Raw genomic sequence first — 21,430 nt, 5'->3', positions numbered from 1 at the left:
ATATGGATCCACGGGAAGGGAGAATCTGAGGCTGGGTGACCGAGGCGGCTGGCCGCGCAGCCAGCTCTCCCGGACAAGCACCGTACCTGGCCGGTGAAGGTGCTGCTGACGGCGTGGAGCGCGCACAGGCTGCAGACGGCGGTCAGCGCAGCTCGCACTCTACTCATCGCTGCCGTTACCGTTAACCTTGCGTCAATGACAGGAGACCAGCCGTTACCCCAGCGACGAACGAACAAACGGACGGACTAACACCGACCCTCGGAGTGACTGATAGGTGAGCTACCGGCGCACGTTGCGACGAACATCATCAAGGTCTCTCTCGCTACTGACCCGCCTTCGAGGAGGAGGAGGGGGGAGAGGAAAAGAGGCGGCGCCTCTCTCTGTCAATTACATACTGGAAGAGGTTCCAATGCGCAGGCGCACAGCAGTCAGCCTCACGGGTAATGTAGTCCCTCTCGCTCACGCTGCCCAACGTCTTCGCGCTGCAGACGCCGACACTCACACGACCAACAATCTTCCTTCCTTCCTCCCTCTCCCACTCCCACTCCCATCGTAGCCTGGAATTTATCCAGCGAGCCAATGAAGGTTAGCCACGTTTACCATGCAGCAGCGATGCATCTAGAAACCCCCACAGCACCCATCCAAGTCTGCGGGGAGGTGGGCTTTTTCAGAACAGCTCTTGGATGGTGCATTGGGAAATTCTCTATTCAGAACTATGCATGGTAGATGAAATGAAAATAGACATCAAACAACTAAATCGTCAGCGACTTAAATCAGTACAGTGGATTTCAAACAGACCTCCGAACCTGAACAGCCGTCGACAGAGCTCTTAACAGTAAAAACTAAGAGCTTCTGCAGATACTGGTTATCTTGAGCAACATGCACGAAAATGCTGGAGGAACTCAGCAGGCCAGGCAAAATCTGAGGAAGGGAATAAATCGCCCACGTTTCGGGCTGAGACCCTTCATCAGGTCTTAAGGGAAATAAACCCCCCCTCCATCGGTACTGTCTGACTTGCTGAGTTCCACCAGCATATTGTGTGCGTTGCCCAACATCTTGAATGTACATAAAAAGAGGCAGAAGCTTGGGTTTCCTCAACTTGTGAGAAGTGTTTTCATTAGCTTAAATGCATGTGCAATAGCAAATGCACGTTATGAGTCAATCTCTGCCATTCAATAAAATAATTCTTGCTCAATGACATTTCCTGTAATCAGCCCACATTCTCTGATTTCCCTTAATATCTGAAAATCTATCTACTATCTAGAATATATACAGTGACCAAAACCCCACAATTGTATTGGATAGGGAAATCCAAAGTTTCAAAGTGAAAAAAAAGTTTTTCCTCATCTCAGTCCTTTCCACTTTGGCTGCCTAGTCCTAGACAGGAAATATGCTCCTTCCCCTACCACCTAACTTCTTATTCTGGCTTCTTTCTCCTTTCTTTCCAGTCCTGATGAAGGATCTTGGCATAAAGGAATAACTGTTTATTCCTCTCCGTAGATGCTACCTGACCTGCTGATGCCTCCAGCTCTTTGTGTGTATTGCTTTAAATTTCCAGCACCTGAAGAATCTCTTGTATTTATCCTCTGTATCCAACCCAGCCAAACCCCAAGTGAAGTTTGCATGTCTTAATACGATCACCTCTCATTCTTCTAAACTCCTGAGCATATAGACAATGCCTGCTAAATGTCTTCTCAGAGGAAATGCACCTATTTCTGGAATTATTCTGGTGCATTTGGTGCATTCTAGGGAGTTGGGGGGTAATATATTAGCATGGATTAGAATTTAGAAAAGTGAAGGGTAATGCAGATAATTAACTAAAGAACAAAAGTTGATTAGCATGTTAGAGAACAAATTAGAGGGCTGAATGGAAGTAAGGATGGGTTATCTTCCAACCAGCCATTCCAGAACCAATGGAACTTAGGAGGATGACAACCTGTGCATTCACCATTTCCATAGCCATCTCCTTCAAGAGCTTGGGAAGCAGGTCCGATTTCTAAGATGTTTTATTTGTTTCTTCTTCCTCCATAAATACAAAATTAAATTTGTTGTTGTTGTAGCATCTTTCATTTTATGACTGCTTAAAAAAAAGACCCACCTCTCAGGAGGCATGGGAAAAATGCCAAAACGCTTATAGTCAAAGTAGTTGGCTTTAAACAGCATCGTAAAAGATAAAGATATAGAACATAAACAGTACAGCGCAGTAAAGACTGATGATGTTGTGCTGACCTTTTAACCTACTATAAAATCAATCAAATTTTTCCTTCTCATATGATCCTCCATTTTTCTTTCATCCATGTACCTATTTTAAGAGTCTCTCGAACGTCCCTAAAACAGAACTATACAAGTCTTTACATATCAAAACACAAAGATATCAAAACATATACTATGAAGAGCAGTAAACAGGAAAAAAAAACAAATCAAAGTAATCAAGTTTTTATTTGAAAAGTTGTCTATTACTTGATATAATTCTTTCTTTAACAAAGTACTAAAATCTCTCTGTAACAATTAATTTTTTGGAAAATGTATGTTTGGAAATCAAAATTTGCTTTTTTCTGCTGACGTACTAAAGCAGAAGACAAAACATAGAGATCTAAAACAAAATTTATATAAAAATTTAGGGTGCCTTGGACTTTTCACTGTATCTGCCTCTATCACCACATTTGGAAGCACATTCCACATACCCATCTCTGATGTGCACATAAGTTTCAAGGGGCTGTTCAAGAATAAGATTTTAAGAACTGAGGGATTCTTCGGCCACAAGATTACAGCAAGTGGGCAAAAGTGACAGACTAATTTAAAAACAAAAAGAAATTTAATATCAAGCTGGATTGTCTAGGGAGATACTGAGAGACTCTTTTCTCCAGATAGAGTATACACTGTCATTATGATCCCAGCCTAACTGTTTAGGAGACAGGAGGATTAAGTAACATGCAAAGTGTATTGAAATTTTGCAATTCTTGCCCACAACGTGTGTGGAAGGTCACTTCCTGAATATTTTCAAAACTGAATTTGATAGGTTTTGGACACTTAGGGGATTGGAGGGAGTGGAGATAGGGAAATAACAGAGGAGGGAAAGGAAGTGGAAAAGCCACAGGATCAGCCTTGATTTTATTGAATGGTGGAACAGTCTCAAGGGGTAGTATAGCTTACACTTGCTTCAATTTCAGGAGGTAGACAATGGGAGACCCATAGATGAATTGTTACAACATAATTATTGCAACATACATTGCACGGTAATGAATATGATGAGGATTTCAGCGGTAGAGGAACAGTCAAGTCCAACCATGTTACAGAACTGAAAATAGGTAAGCCTAATATGCATTTAACAGTTTGCTCATTAGTAGCATACTTGCTTTGAACCAAAGAGCCACGGTTCAAATGTCACTTCAGAGTCAGTGAGCTTGCCTTAAAGTGTGGGCTGAATTGTTGGAAGAGGTGAACTTCAGATGAGATGTTAAACAAAAGGCTTATCTGCAGTCTCTGTGAACATTTTATTTAAAAAAAGGGTTGTTGTCTGCTTACCTTTAACTACTGATGAGACCTAAAGCCAAGAGATAGATTAAAGCTGGAACAAGAAATAAACCTTTATTCAGTAAAACCAACAACTATTGAATTGGTTTATCCAAAGAACAATCAAGACATTGATAGTAACAATGCCCAATTAAAGTCAGCTTGGGATTGGATGTCAGTTGACCGATAGGTGTTGGTTTTTTCAGCTCACCATACACCTCCTTCTTGAAGATGATTACCTTAAGATTTGAACCAAGGATTGATTGGATTAAAATAACTGGCTAACTCTGGCAATCTGTCCTCTTTAGTGGTTGTAGGCTGTCACTTTTGTGTCACGATGTTGTTTGCAGCTGACCTGACACTAGTGGCTGGTTCATTCGGGGTAGATCAAACCCTTCCAGGAGGAGGTGGTCCAGCTCTGTGTCTGATGATCTGCCTGACAAACTTGGTGTGCCTTCAAGAACACATGGCTGAAATGGTTGATGTGGCAACACTGCCAATCCCAGTCTATGATAATTTTGTAGAGCACTTACCCCATTCATTTGACAATCTGACCTGGTGGCCATGGATCTTGCACTTTTCAGTATTGTATGGCCCACACTGCAGTTCTGAGCTTCATTGACCTTACCCGTCTATCACACTCAGTGTGGCTTGCTTTGTGCACCTGCCATCTGCTGTCTCGGATGTTGGACACTGTGGAAGCACTGCAACCAACACTACACAGTTTTCTTCTGAAAAGTGCTTCAGCTGGAGACTTCCTCTCAAGGCCTGGAAGGAGTATAATTCGATACTTCAGCAGAAATGTGTTGAGCCTCAGCTGATGCTCCTTCCTCTCTTGATTTCAGAAGTGACCATTCAAAGATATCAACAAACCTCTCTGCTGGGCTATTGGATTATATATGGGAGGGAGCGAATGTGGATGATTCCACTGTTCTGGCAGAATGCAGCAAACTGCTGTGAAGTGAATTAAGTGCATTGTCAAAATCAAGCATTTCTGGCATCCCAAAGCAGCTGAAGGTCTACAATAGCTGTTGAATGGTAGCCTTAGTTGTTGACTTCACAGGTAATATTTATGGCCATTTGGAGTAGGCTACAGGTAGGTACACCTGTTAATTAGGCCAGCAAAGTCACTATGTACTTGAATCCAGGTCTGGTAGCCTGACATCATGGTTTCGGATCTACTTGGATTCTTTCCTGCCATAGAGCACTGACTACACTGCCTGCAAACAGACACGATATCTTCATCTATGCCCAGCCAGTACAGACAACTTCTTGCCAGTGCTTTCATTCAATTGATGCCCGGGTGACCACGGTGGAATTGTTTCAGTACTCTTGGTTGTTCATTAAATCACTATTCTGTCTCCAAAAATTAAGCAGGACTCCACAATTGAGAGCGATGCATGTCGGGAAAGAAATGCTGAATAATTACTGATCATGCTCAAGAATGATAGAAAAGTGCTGACATCTGATGGTGAGGTCTCTTTATGATAGCAGTGAAGTTTTCAGGATCTGGGTGATGACTACTCATTTATGATGAATCTCACATACGTACTTGATTGAAGACGAAGGCTGCATTTTTATGCCCAAAGTCACAATCCAAAATACTGTAGTTTGTTTGAAATGTGGTCCAGGTGTTGGTGTTGTTCTGTGTGATCAGTGCCCATCACAATGATGTTGTCAAGGTAAGCTGCAACATCATCAACACTACTCAGCGTGGTGTATGTAAACTGTTGGAATTTACCCCGAAAGGCAGGCAGATGAATGAAAACAATCCTTTATGTATTGCAATTGGTGAGAAGCTCCTGTGAATTTTCCACCACTTCCATCTGGAGGTAGGCTTCAGCTAAGTCCAACTTCTCAAAGTAGCTACCATCATTCAAATTTGTAAAGAGATCTGCTGGTACCTGTAATGGGTACTGGTGTGTCTCCACAGCCACAATAAGACCAGATGAGAAATCTGCACAAAACCTCACTGTGCTGCTGGCCATGTGCGTTTGGACATAATGGTGATGTCTGATGCAGTATCAAGTTGTAGCTTGACCAACTGATTGTTGATAAATATGATCCTCCTGGAGCCGAAATCTACTTTGAAAGCGACCATTAAACTTCTTGTAGCTTTAGATAGATTTTGAAAATTCTTGTCTTTGTGTTTCATTGGCCTAGAAGACAGAGAAGGATAGCAAAAGCTTTCTTTGTAACCACAGCATTGGCACTTGCTGCAAATGTGCTTCTTGTATTGGCAGTTTCTTACATATGTCACGCACCACAGTTCCAATAAGCTGTGTGGAGACGTGCTGAGTGATGATGTCTGGGCCATTGGAAACTGCATCGACATGGCTCTGTTTGACCAGGTTGGAATTGTGTTTCAGGTTGATCAAATGTTGACATTCTGAAGTGACAGACAGCTTGTCTGTCGCACCAGGGTCTTGCTCCAGTCTGACCATGAGCCGTTTGCAAATGTCTACATCATTAGGTGCCTGAAGTCTGCAATTTGAACTGTGATTCACTCATGTTACCCAGCTTGAATTTTTCACATTCATGATTGACGATACCAGCATATGCAATAAAGTCCGTATATCATGCTAAATGAGTTTTAGGCAATGATAGCGAACACTAATGATGGATGACTGTTCTCCAAAAATACTTGTTAGATGCTGGATATTTTCATCAAATGATAGGTCTCACGGGTTCTTAGGCAGAATAAACTTGAAATAATGCTCACATTCAGTAGTACCCAACTTCTGGAGCAAAGTGCACATCTTCCTCAGATTGTCTTCACTGCGAACTCAACCTGGAATATATCATCGTTATGTTTGAACCATGATTCAAACACAACTCCCGAAGCATCAGTGAACTGGGAGTTAGTAATGGATGCAAAAACTGACTCACATGAATTCTGTTCAGTATTTGACACTAAGTTGTTGGACTCACTGATAACCTGCTGATCAAGGTTTTAATTATTTTCAACTGGGCTGCCTCAAAACGAGCTTGCTGCTGTTTTAGAATTGCATGCAAGTCTTCTGCTGAAAATGCCATGTCAATATAATAATCACCTCATCACTAATTTGTTGTGTTTGCTTGCCTATAACTACTGCTGAGACCTGAAACCAAGGGATAGAACAAAGCCAGAATATAAAATAAACCTTTATTCAGTAAAACCACGCAACTACAAAAAAACTCAAAATTCAACAGTACATCCTAAAGCATGACTATTTAAAGAATAATCATCCAAAGTTTATCCAAAGAATGTTTAAGATATTGACAGGATTGACGACCAGTCAGTGAAAGTCAGCTTGAGTTTGGTCGTCAGCTGACTAATAGGCATTGGTTGTTTCAGAGCGCCGTAACAAGGGTCTGGGCCAGAATTTGTTCTCTACTAATATCACAACAAGCATAATCAGTTTTATTTTAAAATTGGAGAGCTCTATGGATCTTTACTATATGCAAAATGTGAAAGGCATTTCTTCACATTACAACATCAAAAAGACCACAACATGCTTTGGGGCATCCCAAAATTATAAATGGTTCTGTATTACTCCATTTCTTTCTTTACAAACTATAACCATTAATTTGGTCATGCTCAATGATAAGACATCAATACAAATTCATTTTCCATGCCATTAAATGTGGAATTTTGTAATAAATCTTATAGAGCAACTGTAAAATAATGCATCATTTCAGTCAAATCTGAACAAAACAGTGGAGATTGTGCTGGGCAGTCTGCGAAGTGTTGCCATGCTTCTGGCGCCAACATACCATGTGCTCAACTCATTTACCTTAACTGTATGTCTCTGAATGCTCGACTACAGCTTTAAACTGAATCAGAAAAGAATACATACCTTGTTGAATATTAGGATTAAATGAACTCGATTCCATCAATCCTTCAGATTCCACTCATTCCAAACCTTCAACCTTGAAAGGTTAGTGCTCAGAACCCTACTTTTTCCAAAAACAATGAATTTTTGACCACTTGTAACCTACTCAATTAACAGAGATGTTTCTTCCATACTTGCTATTTCAAAACTTCTCTTTTTGAATTTACCCAACCACTGCTCTAAGGAGTAGAATGAGTTGTTTCAATCTTTTCACACAAGCTAAAGTTTATTGTCCTGATTGTAAACCACTTCTGCAACTTCCCCAATTGATTAACATCCTTCCTAAAACGTTCTGAGAATTACACAATGACTCCAGCTGAGGCCTAATCAGAGATGTGCAAAGATTTTGCATAATATCTTGGTTTTGCTATTTGCTTCCAATGTTTGCAAAATCAAGAACCATATTTTCTTAAAAGCACAATGTTAATTAACAAGCCTTGGTACCTTGTAGATAAATCAGCCATGGAATGGTGGAACAAACTTGATGGACTGAATGGCCTAATTCTGCTCCTATGGTCTTATGGTCTAAAAGTGCTACTATCCTTTTTGCTCATGATTATATTTATATTATAACATCTACAATCTCTCAAAAGTGCTTCTAATCTCATAATCCATGCCCAAATCACCCTAACATAAAGAAACACTGATCATTTACTGACACCAGGGTCTCTGATACATCTTGCTTCATCAGTAAATGGACCACCTTCCTCCGGGGCCACATCCAATTATTGCCTCCAAATTACCACACTATTTTAAACTCTATTTTCTTAATTTACCAATTTTGTTCTAATCCGATACCTTCTTAACACAAAAAATGTGCAATATGTAATGATTGTATCTTAATTCAGCCTCTCTGCCTCTTTAATAGAATGAGAAGAATATGTTGCCACAGATCCTCTGCAGGTAACAAACACCCAACCTATGGGGTCCCTGTATGTACAATCCAACATTTGGGAGACTGGCGGGATGACTGGGAATAGATATGACAGCTGCTGCAGACTTCTTCTGCCAGGTGGGAACAGGATATTTCTCTGTGTCTATCCCCCCAGTGCCCCTGTCCCACCATTGGGTCGAGCTGCGAAGAGCTGGAGCGCCAAGCAGACTCACTGAGCCACGTTTCCTGAGCCAGCTCACTCTCGTCATGACTGTTTCTGTGACTCTCTCCCACGCACCATTTTGTGTTCAATTCCAACTTACAAACAGTCGGGTTATAATCGCTCTCAGGGGCAGACCCTTGTTGTCACTGGGAACTGCCTGTAAGGACATTGTTCCACACAGGGTACACAATCCACATGTCGCTTCAATAATACCATGATCAGTTTGGACTACAGAAATTATTGGAAGACACAATCCCACACTGCATTCCTTCTGCAGACCATTTATGAAATGTGAATGCTATATAATAAAGATGCATTCATCCATGCTCCTCACTGACCCCATGGGGCAGCACGGTAGCATAGAGGTTAGCATAATGTTTTGCAGTGCCAGTGATTGGGGTTCTTTTCCCACAGCTGTCTGTAAGTTTTTCCCATGACTGCATGTGTTTCCTCTGGGTGGTTGTGTTTTCTCCCACATTCTAAAGATGTATGGGTTAGGGTTAACAAGTTGTTGGCATACTATGTTGGCACTGGAAGCATGATGAAATTTGCGGGCTGCCCCCAGCACATCTTCAGACTGTGTTGGTTATTAACACAAATGATTCATTTCACTGTATGTTTCAAAGTACTTGTGACAAATAAAGTTAATCTTTATCTCTTGAGATCAATTCCAATTGTGATAACTCAAAAATTGTGTTACCTATTAAATAAACATAATTTCACCACAAAGAAAGGCTCTTTGGTTAATATCTGCACTGTAACCTAGTTACACAAAGATTGTGCTTAGCTCAAAACAACCTGTTATTTGTTAAGCAAATGATGTAAGTGACCTTGGCCCTTATGGAAATAAAATTTACACTCAGTGGCCACTTTATTAGGTACACTGGAACACCTGCTCATTAATGCTAATGTGAGAATGCTGTTCTTGGACTACAGTTCAGCATTCAACACCATAATTCCCTCCAGGCTCAGAAGCTCAGAGAGCTCTGCCTTGAACCTACCTTGTGCAGATGGATTCTGGACTTCCTGTCAGATTGCCAGCAGGTGGTAAGAGTGTGCTCTCTCACCTCTATCCCTCTGACTCTCAACACAGGTGTACTAAGTCCCCTCCTTTACTCCCTGTATACCCATAACTGTGTCGCCACCCATCGCTTTAATCTGCTAACAAGATTTTTTGATGACACTGCATTGATTGGCCTAATCTCAAACAATAACGAGGTGGCCGACAGGAAATAAGTCGTCTTTCCGAAACAGTGGTATCAAGAAAACAACCTCCCTGTCAATGTCGCAAAAACAAAGGAACTGGCTGTGGATTAACAGGAGGTATGGAGATGGGCTAACCCCTATTGACATCAATGGATCTGGGGTTGAGAGGGTAAACAGCTTTAAGTTGCTTAGCATCCACATCACCGAGGACCTCACGTGATCTGTACACACCAGCTGTGTGAAAAAGGCACAACAGTGCCTCTTTCACCTTAGACAGTCGAGGAAGTTTGGTATGGGCCCCTTTATAGGCATCCATTAGTCTCCTGAGACCATGGTTTTGTCCCTTGGAATGTTTCCAGGTCACAGGCCTGGGCAGGGTTGTATGGGAGACCAGCAGTTGCCCAAGCTGCAAGCCTTTCCCCCTCCACACCACCGATGTAGTCCAAGGGAAGGGCACTAGGACCCAAGCAGCTTGGCACCGGTGACGTCGCAGAGCAATGTGTTGTTAAGTGCCTTGCTCAAGGACACAACACGCTGCCTCAGCTGAGGCTCGAACCAGTGACCTTCAGATCACTAGACCGATGCCTTATCCACCAGGCTATGCGCCAACATGGGCCCCTAAATCCTAAGAACTTTCTACAGGGGCACAACTGAGAGCATCCTGACTGGCCGCATCATTTCCTGGTATGGAAACTGTACCTCCCTTAATCACAGGATTCTACAGAGGATGGCGCAGACAGCCCAGCGCATCTATAGTTGTGAACTTACCACGATTCAGGACATTTACAAAGGCATGTGTAAGAAAAAGGACCGAAGGGTCATTGGGGACCTGAGTCACCCCAACCACAATCTGATCCAGCTGCTACCATCTGGGAAACAGTACCACAGCATACAAGGGGTGATTGATAAGTTCGTGGCCTAAGGTAGAAGGAGATGAGTTATTAACTTCAAACTTTCTGCATAATTAAAGAGTTGAAATGCATGTGCATGTAATGAGAGCTGTATAACTCATCTCCTTCTATCAGTGTTATTGTGTTCAGTTGGCTCATTGTGAACTACTGAGCGCCAACATTCGTGTAATTGTGTGCATTCAAGTCAGATCAACAGGAACAATTGGCCTCTACCTTGTGCCATTTGGCATCCACATTTGAGAATTGATGTATGGTGTTCACTTCTATCAAGACTTGTGACAAAGGAAATATGAAAAATCTCCATGCAATAAGATTATAGTCTCCCACAACACTGAACAGGCAATATTCTCCTTTGCAAACATATACTTGAATAAAAGTTAGAATAAATATATACAACTGGCCAAAATATCAACTTATCATTCTATACTTAAGCAAAATATGAAAGTGCATACAAGCACTAGAAAAAAAGTTACAGTATATAAATTGTCACTTCGGGAATAATACTTCAACATATCAACTAAAGGAGATCACTAGCAACTTCAAAAAAAAAACAAGAAATTTGAATAATACTTGGTCACAAAATCATTAAAAACATATCCAGACATATGTCAGTTGTTACCCTGTGGCAATAGTCTCCAGTGGACCTCAGATCTGCAATATTCAAATTCCACGGGAGAGATATCATATAATCCAAGTTACTCCCTTGCTCCCACCCCCTCCTCCCATTGTGCAGTACCGAAGAGATACTGCCTTTCTGATGAGAAATTAAACCTGACCTCCTAGATTCTGTAAAAGATACAATGACATAGGAAGAGTGGGAAGTTCTGGTATGCCATTCAATCAACATCACTTACATTGTACAGTCATTAAGTTGCCAATTATGACAGTCAGTCCATAATATCCAATTCTCCATTTTAGTTCCAACACTGACCAGTTTTACAACAGTAACTAATTGGCTGGAAAACACATTGGTACATGGTGAAGTTATGAAACAGACCATATAAATGCAACTTTATGTTAGGAGCTACTTAATAAGTCTGAAAATCAGAGTGGCTCGTCTAGTTTTCATATTGTAATGATGATACAGTTTTATGTTTGGCTTGAATACTGGAATAGATCATTGACAAGGCACCAAATAGGCTCTGAAATGTGAACCCCCATGTAGAAGGTTAGAGATATTAAAAGTACAATGTTCTTTCTGGCTCCACACACAGGTTAATATACAAATGTTTGTAGAAATGGTCAGGTTCAATTTCCTGTTTACAATCTGCACTGAACTGTTCCCAGAACCTATGAACTCATCTCATGTTCTTCATATTTATTGTCTTATTATTTTATTTCATTTTGTATTAACAGCTTGTTGTCATTTGCACATTGGTTGTGTGTCCGTCTTGTGTTTTAATTCTTTTGTGTTTCTTTGTATTACTGCAAAAAAAATGAATTTCAGGTTCGTGTATGGTGACATGTATGTATGTTGACAATAAATTTACTTTGAGCTTTTTTAGTAATCTCTGTATCCTTGTAGAAAGATAGTTGATTTTTCAATTCAGTATAAGACCTAAGAAAGCATATATTTTCTATGTATTTCCATATGATACAAAGGATATTTCAGCCTGTCACATCTATGCCAGTTTTCAGAACAATCACATTTCTCACTAACTTTCCCTGTTAACCTATTCTCTCCACATTTTCACAAACTTCATAGATTCTAGCATAGCGGGCTCCATCACAGGCACAAGCCTTCCCACCATCAAGGACATGCCTCAAAAAAGGCAGCATCCATCAGTAAGGATATACACAGCACAAGACTTGTCTTCTTCTAATTGCTACCATCAGCAAAGAAGGTACAGGAGGTACAAGACACACAACCAATGTTTTAGGAACAGCTCCTTCACTTCTCCCAATAGATTTCTGAATGATCCATGAACCCAACAACACTACTTCACTAATGAGAGTTTATATAAAAACATAAATAACAGCAGGCTAAACAGTCCCTTGAACCTGCTCACTAGCTCAACAGGACCAGTTAGGAAAAACACCAGATTAGTAAAAATTTTGCTGAATTAATAACACTCAGTGTCTATGTACTCCAAATATATAAATACTGTATTGGATATTCAATGATGTGGCACCCACTACTCTCTGGGATACGGGGAATTAAAGATCCACTAATTTACAAACTCATTTTCTTTTTCCATTTTATAATCCTGCTCAAATTCTAATGCCGATCACTTAAATTTAAAAATCTCTCTCAAAAGATAATTGGCAGGTCAGCTTTTTTGAACTATGCTCCTGAACAGTGGAATTCAATACCTAAAACTATGGGAATGGAGACTCTGATAACTCTTTTGAAAACCAGCTCAAAACCTATTTATTTAACCTTGCCTTTAACTAACATCTTTTTGTCTTCTACTTTCACTTTTTATTGCACTTTCATATTTGCACTCTCATTGGAAAGCACTTAAAGCTACATTATCTCTATAGAGCACTTTATTCTTATTACCGACAAGAATATTCCCCTGTATATTCTTCAGTTATGCCTTTACTATGTTGATGAAAAGTAGAGGGCCTTGATTTTTCTTTACGCAATTATTTCCTGATCACGTGATCAGCTGAAGTATAAAACCTTTCTCAACATTGCCCGTGAGCTCTACAAATGATAAACAATGAGATTCTGCGCATACTGGAAATCACGAGCAACACAAACTGCCGGAGGAATGCAGCACAGATTAAGGATTTGCTTTATTTGTCACATGTACACCGAAACATACAGTGAAATGCACCGTTTGCGTCAATGACCCACACTGTCCAAGGATGTGCTGGAGGCAGCTCCCACGTGTCGCCACGATTCCTGCATCAACACAGCATCGCCGCAACTTACTAAACCTAACCTTTACATTTTTGTAATGAGAGGAAACCAGCGCATCCGGAGGAAACCCATGCGGCCACAGGAAACACGTATAGCTCCTCACTGTCAGTGGCTGTATTCCGGGAATTGTAAAGCGTCTGTGGAGGGGGAATGAACAGTCGATGATTCGGGTCGAGACCCTTCATCGGGCCTGCATTCTCTGTGTGTAACTGTACAGATGAATCATGTGAAAGGATGCAACGCTGGATAGCGGAAACAAAATCCACAAGCTATCTGGGCTGAAGCTCCCCAAAATAAGAGCACTGCACTTCCCTCTTTGCTACGACACTGCGCTTCGCCCGAGGAAGTGCCCAGCTTCAGTCGAGATGTTAATCAAATCTAGTCTTTCAGATTTGTATAAAACATACCAGAGCTACCGGAAGATCGAGGGATTTGGTACATATAGCTATGCACAATAGTTATTATTCCGCCAACATCCACGGAAATAAAGTCAACTTGTACTTTTATAATCTGCTTGTTTCATGGGATCCTACTACACAGAATGTATCTCCAAATTCTACAGAACAGTATAATATACTTCACAGCAGGTAGCTGAGGTTTCGGGTAATGAAGTGCCGGCGGAGTGGCTGGGAACTTACATGACAGAAACAGTCCTCGCTCTCCGGCTCTGGGGCCCAACTCCTGCCGGCGGGCGTGCCGTTGGAGCCAGCGCCGCCGCCCGCGGCCCTGCCCAGGAAGAGCAGCACGGAAAGCAGAGCTGCTCCGCCCTTCATCGCCTCCGGTCCCAGCCTCGTCTCCTCCTGGGCTACTTTCCACCAGCGCAGCCCCGGTCTGCTCTTCACGTCTCTTTATCTCCGAGTCGCGGGCAGCAACCGGAAGAGGAAGTTGGTAAAGAAACAAGCTCTCGGACCCAGTAGCTGACAGGCTGACGGAGGTGGAGGGTGTGATGCTTGTGACCATCGTTACAGCGCAGGCTGGATCTTTTACACCTCCTCCTGGCATACTCCTCACTGGAGCTTCACGGTCTTCCTGCGGGATCACTGTATCACCACGTACAGGAGGATTCCGCGCGGCTCATGGTGCAGAATTGCCACGTACTGTGCATATATTTTACCTTTTTTTATTTATTGATTTCCTATAGAAAACAGGTACAACTATCGCTCATATAGAATATTTTTCCATATAAATTCAATATTATTTATTGTCACTCTTCTGTACACTAGCGTAAAAGTAAACGAAATGATTGTTACACACACAAAATGCCCGAAACATCATGGGGTTCGACCCCAAACGTTGACTGTACTCTTTACCTAGACGTTGCCTGGCTTGCTGAGTTCTTCCAGCATTTTGTGTGTGTTGCTCGGAATTCCAGAATCTGCAGATTTTTTTCTTGTTTGTGAAATGATTGTTACTCCGAATCCAATACAAATCAGTCACACATGGAACCGCTAGACCTCTTCCTCGCTTTTCGGCATTCCGAAACTGACGCATAAGCATCAATTGGAAAAGGGGTTGGTAACAGAAGCGTCAAACAATAACAGCCGTTGTCGGGAAGCCCGTTTGTAGAGGTCACACCGCACCTAAATATAAACTCCAGACTGCAAATGTGGTACACGGAAATACTTGATTGTGTTCCGACTTCCTGTTGGAATCCCATTCCGTTTCAGTCCGCAGCAGTCCTACGGACATCTCGATGTCCTAGCAGACCAACAACGTTAGTGAAGGTAACTATACCCATATGTAAAGCCTTGAGCGATAATATGAGCATTAGGAAACGGTAATTGTTCACGTGGGAAACAAAGCCGATTTAAGACGAAATGGCCTTGCTAGTATGAAAGGTATTGTTTCTTAATAGACAAAATACTTTCAAAGTAGAAGTAAAATTATTACCAAAGTAAGTGTATGTAATTATATACATTGACGTTCATTTCCTTGCAGGCATTTACAAGAAAATAAAGAAATACAATGGAATTATATATAGAATACCTATACATAAGCCTTTGACAGAGACTTGACTAGATCCAAACAAGAGAACATCTGCAGATGTTGGAAACCCAAGCAGCACACACAAAATGCTGGAGGAACTCAGCAGGCCAGGTAGCAACTATGGAAAAGAGTACAGTCAACGTTACGGGCCGTCGGCTGTACTCTTGCATAGATGCCGCCTGCCCTGCTGAATTCCTCCAGCATTTTGTGTGTGTTGCCCTGACCAGCTGCATCACCGTTGTGCACGGGAATTGCAAGACATCTGACCGCAGGGCCCTATAAAGGATTACGCGGACCGTTGAGAGGATCATCGGGGTGTCTCTTCCGTTCGAACTAGATATTTACTGGGGTCGCTGCGTACGCAGGGCACTCAGCATTGTCAGAGATCCCTACCATCTGTCCCACATCACTTTGACCCCCCCCCCCCCCAACCCACCACCATCAGGCAGGAGCTACCGCAGCATTAAGATAAGGGCTGTTATAACCCATGAGACTACCTTGGTCTCATCACTTATGAAGCGCTTTTAGCGTTATGCTGTTTACTTTTTAAACTTGTGTCGTAAATGCACCTTATACTAAATATAGATCTAAATATAGAATGTTTTATTATTCGTTAATTTATTTCTAGTAATACTACTTTATGCGTTGTGTGTGAGTTAAAGGTACTGTGTTGTGCACCTTGGTCTGGAGGAACGCTGTTTTCTTAATACAGAACGTTTATACAGATGAATAAACAATGACTGACAACCAATGTGCAAAAGACAAATTGTGCAAACATAAAACAGCTGAGAACACAGATTAAAGAATTTTTGAAAGCAAAGTTTTCGCAATATGTGAATTTAACAGCAGGTATTGTTCATATCTTTACCTCCCTCTCCCCCAAATTCTAGCCTTCCGCAGGGATTCTCTCTCCAGGATTCCCTTGTCCATTCATACCTCAAACTGATTGTCCTCTTGGCACGTATTCCTGCAAACGTAAGTGCTACACCTTCCCAATGAGGGTACTTTCAGGTTGGAGGAACAACACTTATTCCATCTGGTTGGCCTCCAATCTGCTGGCATGAACATCTATTGCTCTAATTTCTGGTAATTTCTCTTGCCTTACCCTCCCCTCATTTTCTATTCCCCTCTCACAGCTTCTCCTCATCTGCCCATTTCTTCCCTCCCCCATTCCCTTTCTCCTTGTCAAATCCCTTCTTCAGTGTTTTCCACCTACCCCTCCCAGCTTCTCAATTCAACCCCTCCCCCTCCTGACCCACCAGCCCCTTCCCCCTCATCTGTTTGGTTTCACTTAGCACTGAGCCTGGATTCCATCCCCTCTCCCCACCCCATCCATTTCCTTATTTTGATTACTCCCCCTTCCTTTCCCATCCTGATGAAAGATCTCAGCCCCAGTTGTCAGCTCTTTATTCTTCTCCATTGATGCTGCCTGACCTGTTGAATTCCTCCAGCATTTTGTACCTATTGCTCTGGATTTCCAGCGTCTGCAGAATCTCGTGTTTGTGATTTGCCGGCGCAGAATCTGGCTGTGGGTGCCATCGATGCGGAGTTCGCACTGTGAGAGGGGGTGGTCACGTCTACTTCCACATTACACAATTGTGTCAGTAGATTATAATTGGTTTCTGTAAATTACCGTTTATTGTAGGTGAAAGAATCAAAAGAAGAGTTCCTTTTTTTCCCAATATTTTAATTATTTATTCAGAGATGGAGTACAGTAACAGGCCCTTCTGGCCCAATGACTTTATGCCACCCAATGTGACCAATTAACCTACTAATATTTCTTTGGCTCTTCATTCAATCCTGGAAAATATAGACAGCAAAGATCCATACATCAGGATGGGCTTCACTGACCACTGCTCTGCATTCAATACCAACATCCCCTCAAAACTAATCAATAAGCTTTATTGTGTATTTAATATTTCTTGTTCATTCAAATAATCGATTGCAGTTAGACGTAAAAGTACGTGTATAGCATACATCATTACATCACATCATATTCATGCACATCTCACCAAATTACAAATGAAACTATGACATGCATTCCCAGCTCCATGTTTTTGCTTTCAATTAATTTTGTGTTTTGGAGTTACAAAACACAACAGTGGCAACAAGCAAGTTTTAAATGAACCTGAGACTATTTCCGACCTGTTTACGTGCAGTAAAATGTGAAGAGTTTAAAACAAAAGTGTTTTGAGAAACGATAAAAACAGCACAGCATGCTTCTTTGGGAAGGAACAGACATGGCAGAGTTTTCAAAAAGGCAGAAAATGGGCAAACTCACAGATTCATCAACTGTGAGTACCGGGTGATAATAATCATAAATAAAAGACAGGCCCTTTCCATTGTATAAAAGGTAACCGGAATATGTACACTGAGCAAAGTGAGCTGTACTTTGAAGTAAATGAAAATAGCCAATGAGAAATGAACGCCAGTTTTGTTGAGTGCTTTGGATTTAAAGCTATATAGTGTGCTGACTAATTTTTACGAGACAACCAAACCAGCCAAAATGAGCTTTGCTGATATCATGAAAGTAATGATGGAACAAATAGAACCAAAACTGTTGTTGATTGCAGAAGGGTTTAGGTCTCGTAAGCAGGGGAATCTAAACTAAAGTGTGCCTAAACTGAAGAAGTTGTCTGAGCATTGACAGTTCAGTGACAGGCTTATTGATGCACTGAGAGATCATTTAGTTTGTGGAACCTTATAAGAAAGCATTCAAAAATGGCTCCTAATTAAAGCACAACTTAGATTTAAAAGAGCATTGGAACCAGGAGACAGAGACGCAATTGAGTTGCAGTCAGGATTGAAAGTGAGCGTGAACAAAATTGGAACATTTAAAAAGGAACCGGCCTGGCTGAATAAATTGTGTTGCTGTTGTGGAAGGGCCTCACATGCATGAGACCAAGGCAGATTTAAAGACACCCTTGCAGAAAATGCAATAAAATAGAACACATGCAAAGAGCATGCCAGACAGACAAAAATAAATGGTCTGCACAGGGAAGAGAAAAAGAGAAAAAGTCCATTTGCAGTATCAAAATGAGTACTAATCTGAATGCTGTTGATGAAAAATCTGATAATTATGAGAATGATAAAGGTCTGTGTAGTTTTGAGATTTACAATGTGAAAATTTGCAAGTATGCTGTTGTGGCCATCCCTGAAACTTGGCTAAAGGATGGCTTCCATTGGGAGCTGAACGTCCAAGGATAGTGGATGTGTTGGAAAGATAGGTTAGTAGGCAGAGAGGGTGATGTGGCCTTGTGTACAAGAAATAATATTAAATCATTAGAAAGGAATGACATAGTATCAGAAGGCGTAGAATCACTATGGGTTGAGTTAAGAAATGGCAAGTGTAAAAGGACCCTAATGTCAGTTAGGCCTCCAAACAGTAGCTGAGATGTGAATTACAAATTACACCTGGAGATGGAAAAGGCATGTCAGAAGGGCAACGCCGTGGTAATTGTTGGGGATTTAAGTTGACTGGAAAGAGACATTAACAGGAAGGACAGCAGAGCAGCAATGGCTGGAGTTTCTGTGAAAAATGATGGAAGTGCAAGACAGATATATTCCAAATAAGAAGAAATTTTCAAATGGAAAAAGGACATTACCGTGGCTGACAAGTCAAAGCCAAAGTGAAAGCAAAAGAGAGGGCTTACAATGAAGCCAGAGCTAGTGGGAAGATAAGAGGATTGAAAAGCTTTTAAAAACTTGCAGAAAGAAACTATGAAGATCATTGGGAATGAAAAGATGAATTATTAAAGGAAGCAGGTGACTAATATCAAAGAAAATACTAAAATCATTTTTAAGTATATAAAGGGTAAAAGAGAGTTGAGGGTAGATATAGGTGCAATAGAAAATGACGCTGGAGATACGGTAATGAGAGATGCAGAGATGGCAGAGGAACTGAATGGATATTTTGCATCAGTCCTCACAGTGGAAGACATCTGCAGTATACTGGACATTCAAGAGTGTAAGGGGAGTGACATATTTGCAGTGAAAGTTACGATTGAGAAGGTGCTCAAGAAGCTTAATGGTCTGAAGGTGTGTAAATCTCCTGGACCTGATGGAATGCACTCTTGGGTTCTGAAGGAAGTAGCTGAAAAGATTGCAGAGGCATTAACAATGATCTTTCAAGAATCAGATTCTGGCATTGTACCAGATGACTGGAAAATTGCAAATGTTACTCCGCTATTTAAGAAGGATGGGAGGCAGCAGAAAGGAAACTATAGATCTGTTAGCCTGACATCAATGGTTGGGAAGTTATTGGAATCGATTGTTAGGGATGAAATTACGGAGTACGTGGAGGCAGGGTATTCCCTCGGACCTTGAAGGAGACTAGTGTTGAAATTGCAGGGGCCTTGGCAGAAATATTTAAAATGTCAGTAACTACGGGTGAGGTGCCGGAGGATTGGAGGATAGCTCATGTTGTTCCATTGCTTAAAAAAGACTCTAAAAATAATCTGGGAAATTATAGGCCAGTAAGTTTGTCTTCGGTAGTAGGTAAATTATTGGACGGAGTACTAAGATATAGGATCTGCAAGTATTTGGATAGACAGGGACTTATTAGGGAGAGTCAACATGGCTTTGTGCGTGGTAGGTCATGTTTAACCAATCTATTAAGAGTTTTTCAAGGAGGTTACCAGGAAAGTGGATGAAGGGAAGGCAGTGGATGTTGTCTACATGGACTTCAGAAAGGCCTCTGACAAGGTCCCGCATAGGAGGTGAGTTAGGAAGATTCAGTCACTAGGTATACATGGTGAGATAGTAAATTGGATTAGACATTGGCTCAATGGGAGAAGCCAGATAGTAGTGGAGGATTGCTTCTCTGAGTGGAGGCCTGTGACTAGTGGTGTGCCACAGGGATCAGTGTTGGGTGCATTGTTTTTTGTCATCTATATCAATGATCTGGATGATAATGTGATAAATTGGATCAGCAAATTTGCTGGTGATACAAAGATTGGAGGTGTAGTGGACATTGAGAAAGGTTTTCAAAGCTTGCAGAGGGACTTGGACCAGCTGGAAAAATAGGCTGAAAAATGGCAGATGGAGTTTAATTTAGACAAGTGTGAGGTATTGCATTTTGGAAGGACAAACAAAGTAGAACATACAAGGTAAATGGTAGGGCACTGAAGAGTGCAGTAGAACAGAGGGATCTGGGAATACAGATACAAAATTCCCTAGAAGTGGCATCACGGAGATAGGGTCATAAAGAGAGCTTCTGGTACATTGGCCTTTATAAATCAAAGTATTGAATATAAGAGTTGAAATGTTATGGTGAGGTTGTATAAGGTTGTATTGGAGTATTTGGAGTATTGTGTGCCGTTTTGGTCACCAAATTACAGGAAGGATATTAATAAGGTTGAAAGAGTGCAGAGAAGGTTTACAAGGATGTTGCCGGGACTTGAGAAACTGAGTTACAGAGAAAGGTTGAATAGGTTAGGACTTTATTCCCTGGAGCATAGAAGAATGAGGGGAGATTTGATTATAAAATTATGATGGATATAGATAGAATGAATGCAAGCAGGCTTTTTCCACTGAGGCTAGGGGAGAAAAAAAAGAGGACATGGGTGAAGGGGGAAAAGTTTAAAGGGAACATCGGGGGGGTGGTCTTCTTCACACAGAGAGTGGTGGGAGTGTAGAATGAACTGCCAGATGAAGTGGTTAATGCAGGCTCACTTTTAACATTTAAGAAAAACTTGTACAGGTACATGGATGAGAGGTGTATGAAGGGATATGGTCCAGGTGCAGGTCAGTCGGACTAGGCAGAAAAATGGTTCGGCACAGCCAAGAAGGGCCAAAAGGCCTGTTTCTGTGCTGTAATGTTCTATGGTTCTAACCAAGTTTTACTAAACCCATCCAGTCTCTTTTCTAGGATGATAAACACCATGATGTGGAATATACCAGACTTCCCCATCACTACATTCCAGATCCTCTGCTGGAACTCTTTTGGCATAACCTTTGGAGATAGCATCCTTC

General features: G+C 41.5%; 1 protein-coding gene across 2 annotated transcripts in view; it reads right to left on the bottom strand.

Moving 5' to 3' along the window:
- The window catches only part of ero1b (endoplasmic reticulum oxidoreductase 1 beta), an 87,266-nt gene extending 71,790 nt beyond the window's left edge, over positions 1-15,476 (bottom strand). The window contains exon 1 of one of the 2 annotated variants that reach the window (XM_059982154.1): positions 14,110-15,476. In XM_059982154.1, coding sequence (XP_059838137.1) covers positions 14,110-14,244 — 135 coding nt within the window. In that variant the 5' untranslated portion in view covers positions 14,245-15,476. Of the gene's footprint in view, positions 1-86; positions 326-14,109 lie in introns of those variants that run through there. The other variant, XM_059982155.1, reaches the window with a different exon arrangement.
- Positions 15,477-21,430: the final 5,954 nt, after the last annotated feature.

This window comes from Hypanus sabinus, chromosome 10, assembly GCF_030144855.1.
Source record: "Hypanus sabinus isolate sHypSab1 chromosome 10, sHypSab1.hap1, whole genome shotgun sequence".
Lineage (NCBI taxonomy): Eukaryota > Metazoa > Chordata > Chondrichthyes > Myliobatiformes > Dasyatidae > Hypanus > Hypanus sabinus.
The sequence above is the reverse complement of the archived record's forward strand: the minus strand, read 5'-3'. Positions and strand labels throughout refer to the sequence as shown.